The sequence below is a fragment of the Quercus suber genome, unplaced genomic scaffold, assembly GCF_002906115.3.
Source record: "Quercus suber isolate HL8 unplaced genomic scaffold, Cork oak 2.0 scaffold_600, whole genome shotgun sequence".
NCBI lineage: Eukaryota > Viridiplantae > Streptophyta > Magnoliopsida > Fagales > Fagaceae > Quercus > Quercus suber.
The window spans coordinates 202,675-224,825 of NW_027070044.1; the positions used below are offsets into that span (position 1 = coordinate 202,675).

The 22,151-nt window shown below is 35.0% G+C and overlaps 2 protein-coding genes and 1 long non-coding RNA gene across 3 annotated transcripts in view; 1 reads left to right on the plus strand and 2 right to left on the minus strand.

The window, feature by feature from the left end:
• Window positions 1–22,151, minus strand: part of LOC136063961 (uncharacterized) — a 58,036-nt gene that overhangs the window by 14,194 nt on the left and 21,691 nt on the right. The gene's annotated exons all lie outside the window — the stretch shown is intronic.
• Window positions 1,465–5,871, plus strand: LOC112011646 (nuclear pore complex protein NUP54). Its single transcript, XM_024044011.2, is given in 10 exon segments — window positions 1,465–2,013; window positions 2,016–2,113; window positions 2,208–2,261; window positions 2,504–2,563; window positions 2,658–2,768; window positions 3,847–3,912; window positions 3,990–4,076; window positions 4,686–4,787; window positions 4,881–5,030; window positions 5,253–5,871. Coding segments are annotated over 10 exon segments (1,122 nt in total). The 5' UTR covers window positions 1,465–1,727; the 3' UTR covers window positions 5,361–5,871.
• LOC112011637 (mannosyl-oligosaccharide glucosidase GCS1) lies at window positions 6,333–20,414 on the minus strand. Its single transcript, XM_065765011.1, is given in 24 exon segments — window positions 6,333–6,725; window positions 6,727–6,775; window positions 6,778–6,788; window positions 6,886–6,949; window positions 7,032–7,141; window positions 7,249–7,340; window positions 7,560–7,709; window positions 8,247–8,303; window positions 8,866–8,916; window positions 9,061–9,210; window positions 9,933–10,000; window positions 11,183–11,308; window positions 13,361–13,434; window positions 13,594–13,701; window positions 13,883–14,004; window positions 14,865–14,972; window positions 15,696–15,778; window positions 16,346–16,442; window positions 16,808–16,876; window positions 17,014–17,100; window positions 17,330–17,504; window positions 18,364–18,615; window positions 19,759–19,832; window positions 19,958–20,414. Coding segments are annotated over 24 exon segments (2,553 nt in total). The 5' UTR covers window positions 20,255–20,414; the 3' UTR covers window positions 6,333–6,646.

Consider the following 22,151-nt stretch of genomic DNA (forward strand, 5'->3'; position numbering starts at 1 on the left):
TAAAGTGGTTATTATACATAACTAAAGTATAATAGGACAGCACTGAGGGTGTGCTAATTGCCAATTTTTTTTTTTGAGAGAGGAACAGTAAATTTAACAACACACACACACAGGGAGTGGGGATGAACCTTTAATATCACACAACTCACCCACAACAAAAGCCGGTAACTCTTGTTGGGAGTGTGAAGGCTTTAAAGGGGAACTCAAACACACAACTAGGCGATGTGGGCTTGTCCCCACTCCCTGTGTGTGTGTGTGTTGTTAAATTTACTGTTCCTCTCTCAAAAGAAAAAGAATAGTGGGCTTGTCCCACATCGCCTAGCTAATTGCCAATTTAGATGAACAATTGTGGTTTTATTTTTATTTTTTATGGAAGTTATAGGATTTTGATTTGATTTGTAGTTTTAATTTATTAGAATGTGTAATAGTGTAAGTTATTTTTTATTTTTTTATTTTCAAGGTTGTCATATTAAAAAAAAAAACCACATTTCAAAAAAAAAAAAATCACTAGTTTTGTAAAAGGACTTGGTTTAGGTCTAGTTTATTGGACTGGTCAGATGGTGACATGTGTCCAAAAGTGGACGCGTGTCATTATTTAACGGGTCTATTGCCACCGGACACTAGATTCAAATTTTACCCTTTATTTAAAATTACAAAATAAAAATAATATATACTGAGTTTTATCCAAAAAAAAAAAATCTTAATCAGTGAGCTGTTAATTGTTTTCAAGACCATTTTGCCCCTAATAAGTCATCAAGTACCAGGTTCATTCATGCGTATCTTTTGGTAATATGCAAACAACGACCATTATGTCACTTGCTGGTGACCGTATAACCTTTATCGATTTTTTTTTTTTTGGTTTTTTTGGAGAACGAAATATCATTTTTGTGATTGGTCTCTAACTCATTTATAAACTTCATTTAATCATATTCTCGGTTCACTTTCTTAGAAAGAAAAAACAAAAAAATTATATTCGTGAAAAATAAAAAAATAGCACTATAAACAAATTGATTCAAGTTGAGTTTCAAAATTCAAGCTTGTTCATTTAGTTTTATTTCAAATAAGAATCGAGTTTATAACTCATCACTAAATAAAATTATATATTCAAGTTTAATTTTATTTTTGCCAAACAAAATTAAGATTATTCTCAAACACATTATTATATTTGAGATTGACTTATTTAATTGTAGAATCTAAACTTAAACTTGACTTATTTACTAAACAAACAAATATAAAAAAAATCCCTAAAAAAAACCAAATATAAAAAAAATATTTTTTTCAAACTAGAAATTAAGCCGTTCATAAATAACTTGATTCGACTATAAACTTGTAGTTTAGATGGTTATTATTATTATTATTATTATTATATTTTTATTTTCAATAAATGCCCCTCCCCAGTATCAGTAAAAAAAAAAAAAAGAAAAAAAAAGAGTTAAAAACAAATTTAAATTGGCAGCATAAAAACTTCACAGCTTCTGGCGCCCAAACACAAAATTCTCAGATCTCACTGTCTCTCAGTCCTTCTCAACTTCAGCCCTCAAGCCAAATTGCCCAAGCACTAAACGCTCAAAAGAAAAAAGGAAAAAGGAAAAAAGAAAAAGACAAGTTGGAGCACCTGAGCTGCAGAACTCAAAATGAGGCTCTGTGTTTAAGCAAAGAAACCCCCCACATTTTCCAGTTTCCCTCTTCCCACCACCACCGCCACCACAACAAGAACAAGAGCAAAAATGTTCGGCACTCCGTCCTCAACCCCAGCCTTCGGCACTCCATCCTCAACCCCAGCATTCGGCACTCCTTCCTCCACCCCAGCATTCGGTACTCCCTCTTCAACTCCAGCTTTCGGCACTCCAACGACGCCGTCTTTCGCCGGCGGTTTCGGCTCTTCTCTCTTCTCCACACCATTCTCTTCTCAACAACAACAACAACAGCAACAACAGCAGCAGCAACAGCAACAGACTTCGTTGTTTCAGCAACAGTCGCCATCTACCGGTTTCGGCTTCCAGACGACGCCGTTTCTACGCCGCAGCCCACTCCTTTCCCCAATGCGCAATTGACTACTCAGATGGCTCCTGTATCTCCTCTCCCTTTCTCTCTCGCCGATCGCGATATTCAAGTAAAACCCTAACCCTAACCCTAACCCTATTCTCTTTTTCTTTTTTGCATTTTGGTTTTGAGTTTTTGATTTTCTTGTGTGTTATCTGGATTAGGCGATTGTCGATGCATATAAGGAAGAGCCTGGAAACCCTAAATATGCTTTCAAGGTTCGTTTATACGTTATCTTTTTCGGTTTCTCTCTGTTTGGATTTTCGAATGCATTGGGTTTTAAGCTCATTATGTTACTTAATGGAGTAAATTCAGTTTAGGTAGTGTTTGTGGAGTGAGAATTTATTGTTCTTAAATAACAGAGTTTCAGTTTGATTCAATGCCATTTCTGAGCGAAGGAATTGGAAATTAGGATTTTGGAGGTTTATGTTATGTGTTTATGATTGTGTTGATTTTGCAGCATTTGTTGTTCAGCGTAACGGATCCACAGTTCAGGGTGAAGCCTGCTGGTGTATCAGATGTGAGTTTATGTTTGCATTGGTTTTTGTATGTGAGCTACAAATTTCTTTGTTTGAGTCATTTTTGCTAAGTTTTGAGATAGTTTGCATTCTCAGATTATGTGGGCGGAGGCAATGGGAAAGCTGGAAGGTATGGAAAGTGCTGACAGGGAACGCCTATGGCCTCAGCTCGTTCAGGGTTTTAAGGATCTTTCACAACGTCTCAAGGTAATGTATGTTAATTTGAACCACAAATGGGAGCTTTCACAAGTGATCTTCTTAGAAATTTGCACCAAAAAGATTGTTGTTTTGGATCCAACAAAAATGATATTGTAGATTTGAACAATTTCCATGCAATTTTCTAGTTGGGTTTTGAGCAAGAATTGATGTTTAGAGGGGATGAATTATGCATTAGTTATGGAAGCTATATTATTGCTATGACTTGATTGAAACTTATGGATGCAGAATGAAAAGTCTTTGTATATTACTAATGGTTTTGTAATGAACGAGCCCCAGTGAAATAATTTTGAGTGAAGTAAATAGCATAAGTATATGATTCCACATATGTTTTGAGTTAGACAAATGGCGATGATGGAAAGAAAAGGGTTAGAAATGAATTCATTGATTGGAACTTTGTATAGCTAGGTGATGACGCATATTGAGCAAGATGTAATGGTTGTAAACAATCTACAACAATGAATTAGTTAAAAGAGGGGGGGGGGAATATATATATTCTGTTGGTAAAGTGAAATATTTATATATTTTTTGATTAGTAACGTAAGAAATTTTATTTTAAAAAAACCAAGTACACTTGAAGTGTATTACAGTGGCACAAATCAAGAACCCAGATTATAACGATCAATAAGATTTGGGAGAGAAAACAAGAATAAGAAGGCAAAACTAAACTCCACTCAAGGAGTGTACGGAAAAGGAAAAACTTAATGTCAATAATAGACCGTTCACAAATGGCTATGATAGAAAGAAAATGGTTAGAAATGAATTCATTGATTAGAACTTTGTATAGCTAGGTGATGACACATATTGAGTAAGATGTTATGGTTATATATATATATATATATATCTATTGGTAAAGTGAAGTATTTTATATGAATTTAGGAGAAGATTCCTTGTCAAGGCTGCTATAGTTATTTTTCTGTTGTTTCTATTGTTGCACTTCCAAGGAGAAAAAGTGGCAAGGATACTTGGATGTTCTAGGAAACCTTACCTTATGGATTGTGCTCTCTTCCCTTTTATTTATTATATTTGGGGCAGGCCAGTATAACACTTTAATACTGGCTTGATGCAGCTCCAAGATGATGTCATTGTTTCAGATGCTGAGAGATTGCGAATCACCCAAAGCAATGTGAAGATGGTACTCTCTCTCTCTCTCACACACACACACACGTGCGCGCGCGGATTTAGCATTTACATATCGAATAATCTCTGCAGCTTCAAAGACATTTGCAAGCTGACACTCTTCCGTTGATTGAAAGAATGAGACAGAAAGAGCAAGGTCTTCAAAGGCGACTTTTAAGGGTAGGGGCAATTTCTACTCTGTTTGAAAAACTATGGTAACTTTGTAGAATGATCTAGTCAATTGCATCAGAAAATCAATCTGTCTTGTTTGTTTTCATCAAGATAATGCATAATTGATGGAAAAATTCTGTTCTTCACTCTACTTTTGGTCCCTGAAATTTGAGAGTTTGATTTGGTCTTTTAAATATCAAAAAGTTTGGATTTGGTCCATGAAACTTCAAAAAATTTAACAATTTTGTCCGTGTCTATGGGGTCGATTCAATTTTGGTCTTTTAAATATGTGGTTAGTTTGATTTGGCCCTCCAAAAATGGGGTTCCTTGGCATCCTGTTAGTCACATAAACAGAAATAAATTGAGGGATGAAACTGTTCCCCTTTTGAATTATGAGGGACCAAATCTAATCCTTATAGATTAAGGGAACAATATAGACTCCACACCAAATTTTAGGGATTAAAAGTATGATTTAGGTTTGTCAGGGTTTGCTTCTTTTCCTGTTCTCTATTTTTTAGTCAAATCTGCAGTTGGCTTGGAGGCTCAGGATAAAGAATTTCCTTGTAATATCATTGTAATTTCTTTTGACTTCTATCGTTACATGTGATATTCCTAAAGGTAATGAGAATGGTGGAGGCATTGGAGGGTAAGGGTTTCCGATTACCCTTAATGAAAGGGGAAGTTGAATTGGCTGAGAAGTTAGCTGCAATAACTAGACAGGTAGACGTTTCATGCCCTTTGCCCTCACTTTGATGCTTGGTAATTCTCTTGGGCTGTTATCTGGAGATTGTACTGACGAGTACACATTTTCAGCTGAAAGGATCTGGAGCAGAACTTTCTAGAAGAGTACAAAACCTGCTGACTTTGTCCCGTGTTCAAGCAAATGGCATTGGTGCTGGAGGTTCTGTTTATCTTCCAGGATCAACCAAAATACATGAACAGAGTCTTGTTGATATGCAGGAGGTGAGAGCAGACTAAATTTGAATGCTCATCATTTTTTTTCTTGACGTTTTAATTATTTTGACGAACACATTTTTTATTTTTGGGGGTTAGAGTGTGCTAATATTGCGTAATAATTTATAACTTCTCAGTATGGGGCATTACTACTCTTTAGTAACATTATTAGAATTCTGAAAATTTATGATGTATGACACCCTGTCTTTATCTTCATTTTTTGTGGCCCAGGTCGTACAACAGCAGACGGAGGCCATTGCTAGGCTTGGCAATGTTTTGAAGAGAGATATCAGGGACATGGAGATCATTATGGCCGAGGACACAGACTTGACAGATTGAGCTAATAAAGCTTAAACGGCAGACACATTTGCATTTATTTCTGATGATATTTTCAATGTGTTAAAAAAGCTTTTGCGTTTGAGGTAACAAAAAAAATCACTGGCGGCTGATACAACTCCATCCCAATAGAAAAATTTTAAGTAAAATAGCAGAATTCGTTTTAGCTAACCTTTAGAGCATTAGAAACTCTCATTTACTTCTGTCATGATAAAAAATTCTCCACCCCCCCCCCCCCCCTTCTTACTTTTAGCGAACAGGTCAGACCTTGAGTAAAAAATGACGAAAATAGTTTTTTTTTTTTTTAAACCAGTGAGCACTCCATTGCAGTATGATGTAGGCTGACAATTGGGTTCCACAAATATGCGTTCATGATAATGATAGCCAGTGATGAAATTTGCTGCATTTGTTACTGTTCTCCTCCTGTGAATGTTTTCATAGGTCGAATTTTTTCTTTGAACTTTTATAAAATGGTTTAAATGATCTAATATAGTTATGTTTCATACATCATTCCCGTTTCTATTAGTACTTTTTCTTTAGTTGTCGGTTTTAAAGCACTGCATTCTTTTAAACAGATAATACAATGGTTCATCTAAACAACTGAAACTCAATTGGGTTCCCTGAAATCACGATCTACAATCACTATCTTCTGACTTCTCTCACTCAGAAAAAAAAAAAAAAAAAAAAAAAAAAAAAAAAAAAATCACGTCTCCAAGTTTAGAATCTCTATAGACAGTCCTAGCTCTTGATCCAGATAAGAAAATGCTTCCAGTTAATTTATATTCGATGTTGATACGTGTTTGCATTGATATCCCCATTTAGAACTTTTCGCGTATTTGTCAACTTTAGAAATCCAGTGCTTGCTTATCATATATGCAAACCTAGTCGAACATTTAGCACAGGTACTTGGTGTGTGGACAGGTTGCTACCCATGGATTGATCAGTATTCTGATTCATTCTAATTGCACACCTCACTGGACTTGCACATCAATAACAATATTTGGGAGATTCCAAAGGGCACGCCTAGTCGTGTTATCATCTTCAACTAACAAAAAGAAAAACTGGAACAAAATGCTTGATACAAGCTCCTGCAACATTGGATCCTCCAAAACATTATGCCACAATGATGCACGCAAAAGGGCTAGTGTGCCAATGTAGATACCAATGATTTTATCAACTTATAATTTCCCTTTAAACTGTCGGAGAAGGTGAAACAAAAAAACAAAATTAGGATGCTCCGACCATTAAACATCTAATATATTATTACGGTACAACTGATTCCAAGTATCCTAACTTTCGCCATAGGCTTCTGCCATCATTAGTACCACAAGTGCCGTCCAACCAGTAAATACACGCGCGCCTTTTCCCTGCCTTTCTTTGATCATATTGTTCCCACAGAAACCCAGTCTGGTGATAATGCGGACCACATTTCTGCAGCAAGGTTTGAATAATATTTAAATTAACTAATGAGTTCATGAGAGCTTCAGCCATATTCAGACATCGTGGGCAAAAGAATCTGAAACGGTACCTAATCAAATTGCCTCGCAAGTCATCATAGATGGCTCTGGCTTTGTCTCTATATGGTCCATCCTCTGTTACAATCAACCCAAAAAGATTTGTTGTAAAAGATTTTCTTTGTGGTTCTTTTTGTTTGTATGAGGTACGGAGTTATACCTTTAGAGTAATGGTGGAGTGCTGAAAGAATCATGTAATTCATGTTCATCCAAATAGGACCTCTCCAATATGGTGGGTCGTGCTCTGTGTTGCGTTTCATGTATAATGAGCTGCAGCATACAAAATGAGACGTGGGGTCTGATTAGTTCTAGGAAAAACATGATCTCAAGCACATTATGTATCAAAGTACATTAATTAGATAGAATAGATTTAACACCTTGTTTTGGAAAGAGAACGGAGTCCATAGTCAGTCCATAGGATGCTCTGGTTTGAAATAAGGTCAAGCTGTTTCTCCAGAATCCATGATTCCTGTGTAAAACAGTCCACATGAGAGATCTACGATAACAAATGGAGACAATCCACCCCCCTCCACGCCCCCCCACCCCCCAAAAACAAAAAAATGACCCCACACACAGTGGGAAAAAAAAGAGAAACAACTTTATATTACAATGCTACAAATTACAAAAAGCCAAGCACCAGAAAATTGGTCAAACATTGTAATCAAGATTTTGATTTTCTGTAACTTACAGGTGGAATGATCCTCCCCATGAATGGAAAAAGACTAACATAACCAACATGAGGAACCAGTCTCAACTCAGGCCTTTCTAACACTTGACGTACAAGCTCTCGAGTTGCATAATTGTTTCCTACCATATTTTCTTTCCAGTGCAGACGAACCTAGCATGGTTAAACCAACATTCAATACAAGCAGGTGAATCTTGTAAGCAAATTGGTAATATCTAGGCATGTTCACCTAACAATATATGTGATTCAGCAGAGCAAGGGCCTATTCCACAACAGAGTCAATCTATATCTAATGTTTCAATGATGATAGCAAATGCTAGCATCTCAAGCCTGCAGATTCAATGTCTAATGAACTAAGAAGCCTAGAGAAGTCCCTGAATCAATTCTTCTTCACTTACCTGCAGAGTAGATAGATTGATGGTAATTGATGAACCTTTTTAAATTCTTACCAAATGAATAAGATGAAAACATGTTTATGCAAAAGGAGAGAAAGGTATAACAATGAGAAAAGCTATCTAGGAGACTGAGAACTCATATATTACTCAATTGACCTTTAAATGAAACAATGCAGGACAATGGTGAGGTCACGGTTTCAATCCCACTGCATGCACGTGTAACTCACCAGTTTGTGAAAGTGCACCACAAACATCATATCATATTGAGAGAAACAGAAACATGCAAGCAGCATACCTTTTCTGTATGATTTCCAAAATCAAAGTAAGCTCCGTATTTATTATCCAAGTGCATCTGTTTAAACATCAAGCACATATGAGACAAAAATAAATCTTTAATGGCAACCCTACTCTTATATGTACTCACCTAAACATCTAATCAAATACTCAACTACATACTTCTTTCACGGCTTTGAGTTACTTCCTAGAGTTTATATTTTGCGGCTCAAAAATTTATTTGTATATTTCATTTGGACTTTTTATTCTCTTCCTTTTTCCTTTTCTTAGAAGGGGCTACTCTTGTAGAAACCCCGCGCTCTTGGGTTGAACTTTGCTTTTATGCTTTTTAATAGAGTTTACTCAACCCCTCCCCCTCCAAACCCAAAAAAAAAAAGAAAAAAAAAAAAAAAGAAGCAGAAGGACAAAAAGAAAAGTCATCAAAATTTATAACACCTTTTTTTTTTCTCCTCACTTCACTGATAACAGTAAGGGAAGAATTGTTTGTGATCAATATTCCAATAGTACTACCTATTTACACAATAAAATAAAAATGACATATCATAGATTACCTAATGATAAGCACAAAAAGTAGAGGAATTAACACTTTCAGTTTCAGACAGCATGATAATAAAACTAACCTGATTCAGAATTTGAAAATCTGAGAGCAGCCTAGCTGTTGCACCATAATCCTGCATCATTTAATTTCAAAGGTCAATTAAGTAATAGATGAGTTCTACTTCTTTTTTGATAATTCAAGAGTTACAATGGGGGAGGGAGGGATTTGAACCCTAGATGAGACCTCTAATAGTTTTCAAGATATCTTTTCTCATTACCTTTCCAGGTTTAGTATCCTTGTCAAGAAGCTCTGCAATGGAATGCATGCAATCTGAAGCAAGATACATCCAGCATCTAAGATCCAAGTGACGTTCATCTTCACTTGGGTGTGAAGAACGTGGATAATCATCCAAACCAGAGCTCAGTGTCTGGAAATGCCAGAAACAATGTAAGTTTACCACTAGTTTTCAATTAGGGAAACGTTTCCAAGGAATCCAACATTTCATTGATAAAGAGGTCAATAAATAATGCACAAAATGAAGTCCAATTTCTAGATCTACACATGACATCATATTACTCCTAAGAACGCCTAAATCAATAGAGTCAAGTTTGCCAGAATTATTTTTGAGAAGATTACGGTGACAAGTAATAAGGTTTGGTAAATTTACAAATATATGCAGATGTGTTTTTGTTACCAAAAACACTACTGAATCCCTAGGGGCAAACATAGTTAGAACTAGGGATAAAGCACAATAGTTACATTAGGTCTCAGTAATTCATTGTACCAAAATGCTTTAAAAAAAGAACAAAATAAATAAAAGGAAAAAAGTGGATACAGCATGATGTGAAGACGCTCACTTAACAAACTCATAAGATAATATTTGTCATTTATTGAAACTTCAAAAGCATTTAATTTGGATGTGTCCGATAAATTAAAAAATAAAAATAAATATAAAAGATTCAATCTATGTTATAAAAAACCTACCTGATAATGAAAACATATGAACAACATAATTAAAAGCTAACCTTAATAGATTTTTTCTCAAAATTTGGACCTTTTATATTGTAAAATTGATGCTATTTCTATACTTACACACCAAAAGAAAGTCATTTTCCTTGTTTCTAATTATGAAATGCTGAAACGTAGAACCTTTGGATTTAATTCACGAGTTGTTGTAACATCTCTCCCATGCCAATAATAGCTGCTCATCTCCTTCCCTGTGCAAAGACAATAGTCCAGATTTATCAGAAATTTGAAAAATAAAAATCCAGCATTGTGAAAGAATAGACACACATCTATTTATCCACCAAAGAAGAAGAAGAAGAGAGCATAGATGCACATAAATGTGAGAGTGCGCTATTGTGCATTGTTGCACTCGAGAATGTGTCTCTTGGTATAATACTTGTGGCAAAAAAGCACATATAAACTAAGATATTTCAACAAATAAAATTGAAACTGAACAATAAAAATGAAAGATAAAAAATTATTTTAAGTTACGTGCTGAAAACACATTGTGTAAGACCAGGTAAATTATTAAAACAATTTAAAATACATAATGAAACTTCTCTTTTTACATTTCTTGAAACATTTGGTAATTGAGTTTTAAAATTTAATTGGAGAAAGATTTTAAAGGCAAAATAAAATTACACCCTTTAAACTTGGTGAATTGTCTTTTTGTTGTCAGCAATAGTCCTTCCATCCATAAATTCCATTAACTACTAAAGAAATATTTTTTTAATGACAATTTATCAAACCTATGGGGTCTACATTGTATTTTTGTTATAAATAGAATGAAATTTTATTATCTTTTAGAATCAAAATTTTTTTTTAGTAGTTAATAGAGATGGATGGAAGGGCCAACATTGACAACAAACACAAACATTCTGGACTAGACCCAAAAAAAAAAAAAAAAAAATTTAAGGGACCAAAATGACAAATCACCAAGATTTCGAAAAAAAAAAAAAAAAAAAAAAAAAAAAAAAAAAAAAAAAAAAAAAAAAAAAAAAAAAAAAAAAAAAAAAAAAAGGACATCCATTCGACACAACCACAATTTGTAGGAAACTTTTATTAAGTATATGATATGATATACAAATACAAGCATATACATTTACATACACCATGCCAGCAACGGCTATATATAGTCTATATCCTTGAGTAATATTAAACGCAATCATATACTATTTTAGATGACATCAAGCTCAGAGAATGGAGCTTCACATAGGTTGATGTAATTTTTTTTTTTTTTGATAAGTAACAATCAATGTAAACATTATAAACAAAAACATACATTGATGTCAGATGTGCTTTTTATAGTCTACAGCTTTGCAAAATTACAGCCCCAACCACCACAGGAAATTAAAAAAAAAAAAAACAGGAAAAGAAAGATAAACCTTATATACCTGACTGCGTAGTGTTGAAATATTGGAACCATGCTTCAAGGCGAACATAAGCCCGCTCTAGGAATGAAGAGATCTCCTTGCTTTCCGTGGAAGTAAACTTGTTTCTCTTTAAGCTATGAACAATGTCTAGAAGAAGCAAAGTTTTGCACCACATGGAAAATTAGGTTTATGGAAAGATGGTAAACTATTATCGGATTTTTTTTTGGATAGGTGTATGTTTTTTGATAAGTAAATGATATTATTGAGTTCCTACTGGGAGTCGAACCCAGGTCGCTGGATTCAAAGTCCAGAGTGCTAAATTATTATTTAGATAACAAATGTATACAAGGAATAGGGAAAGAAACAGAGTAGCAAATTCTTTAATCTCCCATCATCAACCTTTCTAAATTTTCTTAGATATTTTGAATCTCAATTTGTAATTTTTAGGAGTGGTTTTCGAAATAGCTCTTCTTTTGAATAACATTATTTTGCTTATAAAACATATGGAGACGGAAAGAAATAGAGTAGCAAGTTCTTTAATCTCCTGTTATCATGCATAACTGAATGACAAAAACAAGAGACATGCACAATTCTAGAAGAAAAGAAAGAAAGAAAGAAAGAAAGAAAGAAAGAAAAGAAGAAACTGACTTGTTTTAAACAATGTGCCACAGATACAGAAAACAGGGCATGGGCAATAACTTCAATTCTTCTACATATAAAGTGAAGGGATGTTCAATCACTGTATGAACATAAGTTCTCTCCTTCTACTTGTTTGAAATGGCATCTTCATGACCAAATTGACAAATAACCGATGTCCCAAGCAAGTTAATTTAAAATCCAATTTGAGTCATTGATTCCTAAATTTCTCAACTAACTTTGAATCCAAATCCCAGTCAGAGCTCCCAAGTCAGTATGGTCCAATTTTATTTCTTTCATGTTAGTGGAATTTTGCAGTTGTGCTCAATATTGCTGAATGAGCCATGAGTGCTACCCTATAAGAAAAATATGAGCTATGGTTGTTGATTCTCAAATCTTTTTTTCTTTTTAATTGGTAAGTTATATATGCACCTAGTGGGTTTTGAACCCATGACCTCCCCTTCCAACTTGCTCTTACAAGGGAAGGAGATGCCGTTTGAGCTAGATCTCCTTGGCAGTTGTAGATTTTCAAATCAAGATGACTTTTCATTCACTTAACCAGAAAAAAGAAATTAATTTATCTTAACCTCTGTTGATAAATTATTAATCATTAATAGAAAGGGCATCAGATAAAACTCAGCCACTACTTCAATATGAAATCACAATCTTGAGAATCTAAGGACCAAATTTAGCTTTGTTTTTTGATTGGTAATTGGTAAGTTACACATGCACCTAGTGGGTCTTGAACCCATGACATAACCCTCCATCCCAATATTATGAAGGAAGTGCCAATTAAACTATAGCTCGTTGACAAATTGTAGCTTTGTTATTTCTATAACTGGCGCTTTAAAGCTTGCAATGGTTCCACATTTCTTACTATAGTTCACTATTCATCTTTTTTTTTTTTTTTTTAGTAAGTACCATAGATCACTATTTATCATTAAAGATATAAAAGTTTAATAAAGTATCATCTCATTGTTGTTTTGACATCCATATCAGCCCCAATATTGTAGCATGAAACAGCACTATGGCAGATTCAGTTTCAGAGATATTCTTCCGATAGTGACTTTCTCCATTTTTATTCCATATAAATGCTCTTAATTCTGATCACCCACATCTAGGAAGTGGTAAATCATAAACTGATGCATCATGTACAAATGTAATCTTGAAGGGATCCATTCCCTAATTATTAATTGTCCCTTGCTTGAAAGCTATGTACTAATTGCCCCACTACAAAGTAAGCACATTTGAAGGGAGAGAGGCACATTATCAAAGAGAGAATGTAGTCTACAGAAGCTTGATTTTTTGCTAAGCAATAAGTAACCACAACTACAGTACTCAGTATCAAACTACTTTCTACATAATGATTCGATTCAGAGAATCAAGGCCTTATGTGATCTTGCACTAGGCCATAACTTGTATCAACTTAAGCATCACCATCAACTCATTGACATTATAGTTCAACTTAGCATATAAGAAGCCTCGTAAAATGATAAAATAAAATGATCAGAAATTGATTCTCCTGTAACATATTTATGTAAAGTTATTGAGAAAGAACTTTACCACGCAAGGCTAAAATAAGAGTTGGTGGATTTCCATTAGTGGGATGCTGGGGAATGAATTCCTCTGGGACCTTACTGCAAGTGCACAAGAAAAGACTTTGCATTACTGCACTGGGAAAATCTAAAACTCTTAACTTTATGGTGCATAATTGAAAAAGATTCTCTACACAACAAAATAAAAAAAAAAAGGGAAGAGGAAGAAGAAAAGAAAAGAGAATGAAGATTCAATATTACCTTCGGGCTTCGGCACCCAAAATTTGCTCACGTGGAATCCATCCATCAATATTCATTAGATCTAACCAGTGTCCAATTATATCCAAGCTAATGTGAACATCCCAACGCCTGCTCAAAGTTAAATAGTATATATATGGTGTTAATAATAAGTATTAGTATTTAAAAAAGCAATTAACTTCATACTGTCAGAGAAATTGCATATTTCCTTAAACATACTGGTAACAGAAAATCTGCACTTGTGACAATGGAAAAACAAAATGCAGATTGAACAATAAAAGAGACAACTAACCAGATCAGCAGCTGATGAAAACCTTCATCCCATAAAAATCCCCTTGGGAAGAAGGGTCGACTTGGAACAGCTGTGTAAAGCTCAGCTGGCCAATACGAAATAAAATTATTGAGACCCCCAAGCTGTAGAGAAAAATGGCCCACTATAGGACTTTGTCAGATGTCCAAATTGATGACAGCTGATGACATATATGAATAATAGCAGTTTCACAGATTGTAAAACAAAGGGGAATAGATGAAAACTATATAAAACGATGAAACATTGTTAATAATTATTATTATTATTTTTTAAATTTCAGTTGTTACAAGTGTGGGGATGGGGGATTCAAATCCTTGGTTCTCCACATAAAGGGGACTAGGCATTGCCACTGAGCTACAAGGCTTGATAATGTCCCATTGTTAAAAAATGTTAGAATGTAATTACTAACGGGAACAACAGAAGTTAATGCAAAAAACCTAACACATAATACTTGAGGGTTTCTTTTCCCCCTGATGTATACTACTACTCTCAATGTCAAAGGTTTCAGAAGTGAACCAAATCAAGTGATATTTTGTTATTTAGTGAGACTCTCTAATTATGTTATTGGAAAGCCCCAAGAAAGACAGGAAACCACTGAAATCTTTAGTTACTTTTTCCTCTTACTGTCCACTAATCACGCAAAGCTTTATTTTCGTTATTTTGCCAGAGTCTCTAATTATGTCCATTAATCATTCTTTGAACACTCACTTGTCTAAAATACTTAACAAGATCTAAAATTCCATCTTAATCACTAGAAGCACTCTAACTAACTAGAAATCAGGCTTGATAATGGTGCAGCTTGAGACATGGAATAATACCTCAAATCATGTAGAACAAGAACTTCGTCATATGGCTGATGTTATCATTTATGTTTGGAATAATCAATGTTTATTTAAATACTTCAGTGCTACTGAAAGAGAACTTACTTCACATGAAGAAAATCAAACAAATTCATATTACTCACATTAGGGTTTCCTGGGAGTGAAATTTTTGACTGGCCATAGAAATAGCCTATGCCACCCAACATGTTTCCAATAGCAGCTTTACCAGCAATCATGGATTCAGAATCGAGCTGAAAATATAACCCCACAAATTCAGAATTCTTCAAGTTTAGGAAGAATGAAGTAGGCGAATAAAACAAAACTTAAGGGAAAAAGACTTTTAATGAGTTTTGACTCTTCCTTCCATTAATTTCCATTTGTAATTTTAACTTTCTTAAAATTAAATCATATATATAAGTTCAAGTAGTCACAAATGTACAACTTATGCATTGTCAGTTGCACTGTTTTTAATGAAATGTATTTAACCAATCTCAATAATTGTTCGGTTTTAGTGTTTGATATTTCAGAGATGGCTAGGTCAAAACTAAATATCACATCAGAAAGCATAAATAGCACCCTAAAAGTTAAAGGCAGGGTGAGGGAAGGCACGAATACAAGGGAATTAAGGACTTAGGTAGGCTGCAAACATCACATCTCATACTTCAACAAAGTACTCAAGATGGCAGGCAGGGGCATTTAGTTATCAAGCTTTAGTCAGCTTATCCAGCATAGTCTCCACCATATTACTCAGGATCAAATTGATATCATAAACAAAATGATATCATTGAAGGGAACTCTAAATTCTTCTTCTTTTATATATATATATATATTTAAATTAAAAGGGAATTCTATCTGTTACCTCACTTCATCTAATGCAACTATAAAAACAAGAGACATCACTGGTGTCATGACAATAAAAAATCAGGTATGATAAAGTAGATGGAAAAAGCTTCCAAGGATTTAAAAATTGATACCTTGTCAGCCAGATTAAAGCTCTTCTCAAATTTAGTGTCAAATTCTCTTTGCTTCTCTTTCAATTGACTAGTCAGTGAGGTACCTAAAATTTAACAGTAAAACAAACAGAGTGAAAGGAGAAACAACTTCTTTTAATTTAGAAGCTAATGTAGAAAACTTCCCCTGGATTCAGGAAAGACCTGCCCCTGGGTCTTGGCTCAGCTGGCAAAGAGTGGTTCAAGCCTAAAAGGGAGGGGAAAAGGACTACAAAACTATATATAGAGAAATACATCCTAGATAATTAGCAGAGAAACTGAAACACATTCTAGATAATTAGCAGGAAGGAGAACTACGATTTATGGATTGACAAAAACCACAATAGAAAGCAACACTAGCAGTAAGATTGAAGGCAGAGTGAAATTGGTTTGATAATTTAGATCATAATGGCTAGCGACAATACTTTTCAAAGACTAAACCCACAGATAACCCTATCTAGAACTTCAATTTTATGTAGCTCAAATTTCAAGTGCCGGCTTTCTATTATCTTGTACATTTCTGATTTTTCTCATATATACTTTGTTGCCAGCAGACATTGGAAAACTCAATGAACAGATAAATAAAACATTTGCAAATGCATATCATAGACATATTGAATGCATGTGGAAGGCACCTGTAAGGCTGTTGACACGTTCTTCAACTCCTGAGCTTTGCAATCCAGTTCTAGAGACAAACACAATATCTGTTTTGAAAGGAATCCTAGCAGAAACCTGCATAGAATTGCAAAACTTCAAAAGAAGGTAGATGATAATGAAGACTTCAAGGATGGAAGGTGTCAGTTAGTGTATTTATAAAAGTCTTGGTTTCATATCAGAGACTATGAATTGAAACACACTTTCACTGGGGACACCCTTATTTAAATATTTATTTTATTGGGAGAAGGGGGGTGGGGGGTGGTTTGGTAGCTGCTCGCCTTCTGTAGTAGCCCATAAGCTCAAGAGGCCTCCAAAGGATTGGTGAAAAAAAAATCTTGAGCAGTTAACAGATAATTCACAGCTTTAAGATCCTAAATTAGTTAAATAGTCGAATATAATTCAAAGAATACATGGTACCCAATCACTCTATAACCACCTACCTGAAAAACTAGAATATTTGGAGAGCCATCAGATGTGTCAGACAGCTGCAGCCGACCATACTTTCTTGCCTGGTGGCATTATGAAGCAAAGAAATTAATAACCACATTAATAATTTGAAGCTGCAAAGTTTTTCTAATGATACCAAAAAAAAAAAAAAAAAAAAAAAGGAAATGGAAATTGGGATGCAAATATAAATATGACATACTTGAGCTCCAAGGTTTTCCTGGACAAGTTCAGATAAATTGTGAATGTGATTAGTCTTAAAACCAGAATAATGGACTTCCAAATCATCCTGCAAAAGCACAAACACAAAGTAGGCTACAGGTAAGTATCCAAACTAGGAAAAAGATTAAATTAATAGTGCTACTCCATGGAAAACTTCCTTGATAATATCTACAAATATAACACCAGAAAAGCTAGGTGGCTCATGTACATGCGATTCCTCAAAGGCAATACTTCTATCATTCACAAAGAAGCAAAATTTTGGCTACTTTATCATTTCATTCCATTGCTAACATTACCATTGATTTTAAATGTAGCTGCCAACCTCCAACATCCATTCGTGAACCCGATGCAAGGAGAGAACCTTCATGAACATCCAAGTTATCTCTACTCAAACTTAGAGCGTGGCCATCTTCATCAGCCATATAGAAAAATATATGTGCAGTTCTCAACATATCCTCACTCCTTTCAGATCTGTTGATGAATTACAACAATTATTAATGTTGCAAAGTGTATATGAATGGCTAATCAAGAAATCCTGAGTCTGCCAAAAACCATGTGCATAGCAAGTGTATAAAGTATGCAGACAATCTTTTAACTGTAGGCATTATGTTGAAAATATAACACTCATTCCCTCAGGCAATCTTCTATTAATAAATGAATGATGCACACAACTTCTGGACTGTGGCTTGTCTTATGCCTACTAACGTACCTCATTTAGTACACAATTTGTATTGGAATTTTTAATATTAAAAGATAAAAATTTGTGTTGCAAAATGAGATTGGCAAAGCTCCCCCCCCCCCCCCCCCTTTTTCTGTAAGATTAACAGATCATCATTTTCCAACAAAAAAAATTAACCCAACACTAATGTGGTTCACATTTTTGCACTAGCATCAAAGTAGGGATATGTGTGTGTAACTAGCAACAAGAAACAGGAGGAAAAAAAAAAAAACCCCAATGGCTAACCCATGTCATCCAGTCACTTCTCTCCAAGATATTAACCTAAAATATGTGATTTACAAAGTGCTTAAGAGCTATATATTAGTAATAAAAAGCATTAAAAACTTCATAAATTTCTTTAAAAAACTTAAAATAATCAACTATGGTCTTTATGAATCAGAGCCAGAAAAGAACGCCAGAGAGATTAATTGATGCAGTCTTGACAGGTCCTTCATTTTATAACTCAATTTGAGATGCTACTTTTTCTTTCTTTCTTTGAAGATGATTTTTTCCTTATATTTATTTTATTTTATTATTAATTTTTATTAAAGCTTAACATAGTATATGCATTTGATAAAGCAAAGATCATAACTAGCAGGTCAGGTCATTTACTGCTTGCTTTGAACATCAATCCGAACAGCCCAATCTCCTCCATAGCCACTGCCATCAACCTTGGATTTCAAGAAACTTGTTGCCAAAGTCATGTCCTGGTCAACCAGAATTTGGTGCCCAAAGTCACGTCCATTATGATGCGTCCAACCATATGTGCTTAGCTCATCTGAATCTTGGCAGACATGTCTCATGGCATATCTTCCATCCTTTACGCCAATCCACATCAAGCCAGCAAGCAAAGACCGTGGAGTCCTGCCAGTTACAGCAGCTTATTACCACATCTATTGTAATTCATAAAGTTGGATGAAAGTGAATAATAAAACAAACATAAAAACAATCAGATGCTGACAAAAATGTTTTCTTTTTCCTCTTCTTTCTAAAATATAACAGCCATGTGATCTTCCCAACTATATCATTTTGCCGGGAACTGGCTTTCTGATTGTAGCAATACAAAGTTCCTTGCTTTAGTGTTTATAGTAACTTTAGTCATGTCCAAACATGAACTCCAAGTACACAATACGCACAATTGCAGATCTGGGATCATGAAATTCCTCAATTTTGATTTCAAACTAAAGTCTATTTATCTACTGTTGCAAACCAAAAACGAAACCAGTGTAAAGGTGTTTTTTTTGGATAAGTACTGTGTAAAAGGTGTTTGATACTTCAAAGTTTAAATCTGGATCTTTATTTACATACTTTAGTGCAGAATATGAACAGCCATAATCAACCACCCACTTTTTTACATTTAAACCCCAACTCCTATAAAATATATATATTAAGAAGATAGATTACTTCATGTGTATGATGATGAACACAAAGTAACTTAATAAATTACAAAGAATTATACACAAAATATAAGTGAATCTCGGCACTCAAAAATGGAATTCCCATGTGTAGAACACCGCATTTGAGACTAATCAAACAAAGTTCAAATCAACAAGGATTCCAACTGACCCATTGGTCTCTCTGTACCTTCCAAAGTACGGCTTATTATGTTTCCTCCACAATGTCCACATCAAAAACAGCAAAATAAGATTCCGAACATCCCAAGAGTATTACCCAAACCAAATCCTCTAGCTAAGACAATAGTTCTGGTATCATCTTTGACAACTTTCAATGAAAATTCCAAATGCTCTAAAAACTACATTCCAAAGAAATTCCTATAATACTTACATTGAAACTGGTTTAAACATAAACACTACTACAAAAACAAATAAATCAATTACTAGAAACATTTGGTCTCTTTTTTTGAATTTTCAGGATTATCATCATGACCTGGATAATAATCTATATGACTATTCCTTCATTCCCATACATGGTTCATTTCACAAAGAACATGTTGTAATTAAAAAAAAAAAAAAAAAATCCTCAAACAAATAAGAATATTCACTATACCTGGCTCGAATTCCGAGATAAACATGAGGGCGATAGGTTCCCCAATACAAACTCTCTCTGTGCTCTCCTTGAAACTGCCATAACCAATTCAATTCACTCCATAGACATATGGTAATACCAATAAAACTAACACTGAATGACTAATCAACCAGAATTCAAAAAAAAAAAAAAAAAAAAAAAAAAAAAATAAACATTTCACCTGAGGAAGGTCCATGATTTTTGGCGCCGGAAATGGCGTTACAACCCTCGGTCTCCGAACTTCTTCAGCAGGATTTACGAGGCGGCGAATTAAGAAGAAGATCACAAAGAACGCAAAAACGCTGACTCCTAGCATGACTTTGAGATTGACGTCGAAGATCCGAATGGAGTTGTGAGCTCTATTTCTATCTTTACGTAGTTTCGGGTTAGGTTTTGTGTTACGGAGAGGATCGTCGCCGTCGGCATCGGTGGCGGATTTGGTTCTGCTCCGAGTAGTTCTCCGGCCATTTCCACTCATTTTCAGATTAGGTTTTATCTATGCTCAAATGCACAGCATGTCGATTTTTGTGGATATATTCAGTGATCGGTATAAGGATGAAATTGAGAGTGTTAGATCAAACGCAGACAGAGACTATAAAACTGGAACTGGAAGTCACGACGGAGAGAGTGTCATTATGAGTTCACGATGGAAATGAAATTGAACTTGGGCCTAAGCTGGGTTTGGGTTTGGGTCTAGCTGTGTGTGTCGTTTTCAAAAGCATAGCCCATGAAATAATTAGAATGTTAGAATACTGGGCCGACAGACTGGTTAAGTCTATTATCACTGAAGGCGTAAGCGCCAAGCCATTCTTCTTCTTCTTTTTTTTTTTTTTTATGAGAAAACAGATGTCATTCAACTGAAATTGGCATACAACAAGGTCATGAGTACAAATGACATCAAACTATCTACAATCAGATTGTACTAAGTGCTGCATAATAGGTGGTCATACTCCCTTCCAGACTTGATTGGTGCCATAACATTTAGCGTGTTGAGCTAACTCATGGGCAGCCTTGTTGTAGTCCCTTTTCAGATGCTTGAACTGCTAGGAATTGGAGGAGTTAAGAATAAGCCTAAACCTTGCAACAGGTGTCCATTGCAGTCACCTTCGTCACCAACATTTACACTATCAACAACTGAGAGGGCATCAGATTCAACGATGACTTGCTGCAACTCCATTTCCTTGGCTAATAGAGCTCCTTTCTCAGCTGAATGGCTTCAGTCTCCAATCTAGAGTACTCACCAGGGAGGGGCATACAAAGGGTAGCAGTGGTTTCTCCTTTGCTTTTTTTGATGATCACTCCAATGCTGGAGGTTGACCATCATTTGAGGTAGCGCCATTCACATTAACTTTATACATACCCAAGGGTGGGGGACTCCATCCATCTTTCAAAGAAGATTGCTCATCACAAAAAGGATTAGATGCCTCCTTGAAGTCGCGAGAGAGCCTTCTAGCAAAATTCCATACTTGGGTTGAGAGGGGGGGGGGGGGGTGGCAACTATCTTCAAAAACTTTCTGGTTTCTATTATACCAGATGGACCAAGCAGTTAGAAAGAAGGTTTCAAGATCTTGGGTTGTTCCTTCAGCCAAAATTCTCATAGCAACATCTGAGATATCATTGTTATTGATTAAAATGTTCACTAGATTCTCAGACCAATTATCTCAAACCTATCTAGCACACTCACATGAGATAAGGAAGTGTGAGATAGTTTCAATTTCTTCATAACAGATGGGGTAGGACACATTTGTATTTACTCCTCTCTTGCGTAAGTTAAGCTTTGTGGGTAGAGCATTCATGCAAGCACGCCAAGCAAATATTCTATTATTTGCTGGAATCTTAAGGTGCCAAAGTTTCCTCCATAATAGTATTCTGGGATCCCTATTAGAGCTTTCTCCCGTTTCATTAGTTTCCAATATTTTCAGAGCAACGTAGTAGGCACTCTTGACAATGAAGTCCCATTTTTTGTTGCCAACCCAAATTACTTTGTCCTTAGGTAGATTGTGGCTTAAGGGAATGTTGAGAATTATACTGGCTTCAAAAGGCAGGAACAAAACTCTTACTAAATTAGCTTTCCATTTTCTTGTATTATGATCTATCAAAGCAGATACCATAGGAAAATCATCAAACATGCGAGGAGGGGAGATTACCTTATAAGTTGTGGGAGTGGGTAAAATATGGTAATATGGTAATATATTAGAGTTGAAGCACTGTCAAAATCTAAATAGCTTCTAATTGTAGTATGATTTTATGGCAAGTGTCTACTTTACTTAGATAAGATTACTTCATCGTTACTCTATTGAATGTTTTCGTGTAAATGCTTAGGCATGGGTTATAACCTAGTACTATTCATATGTTCTTACAATTAAGTTAATTAA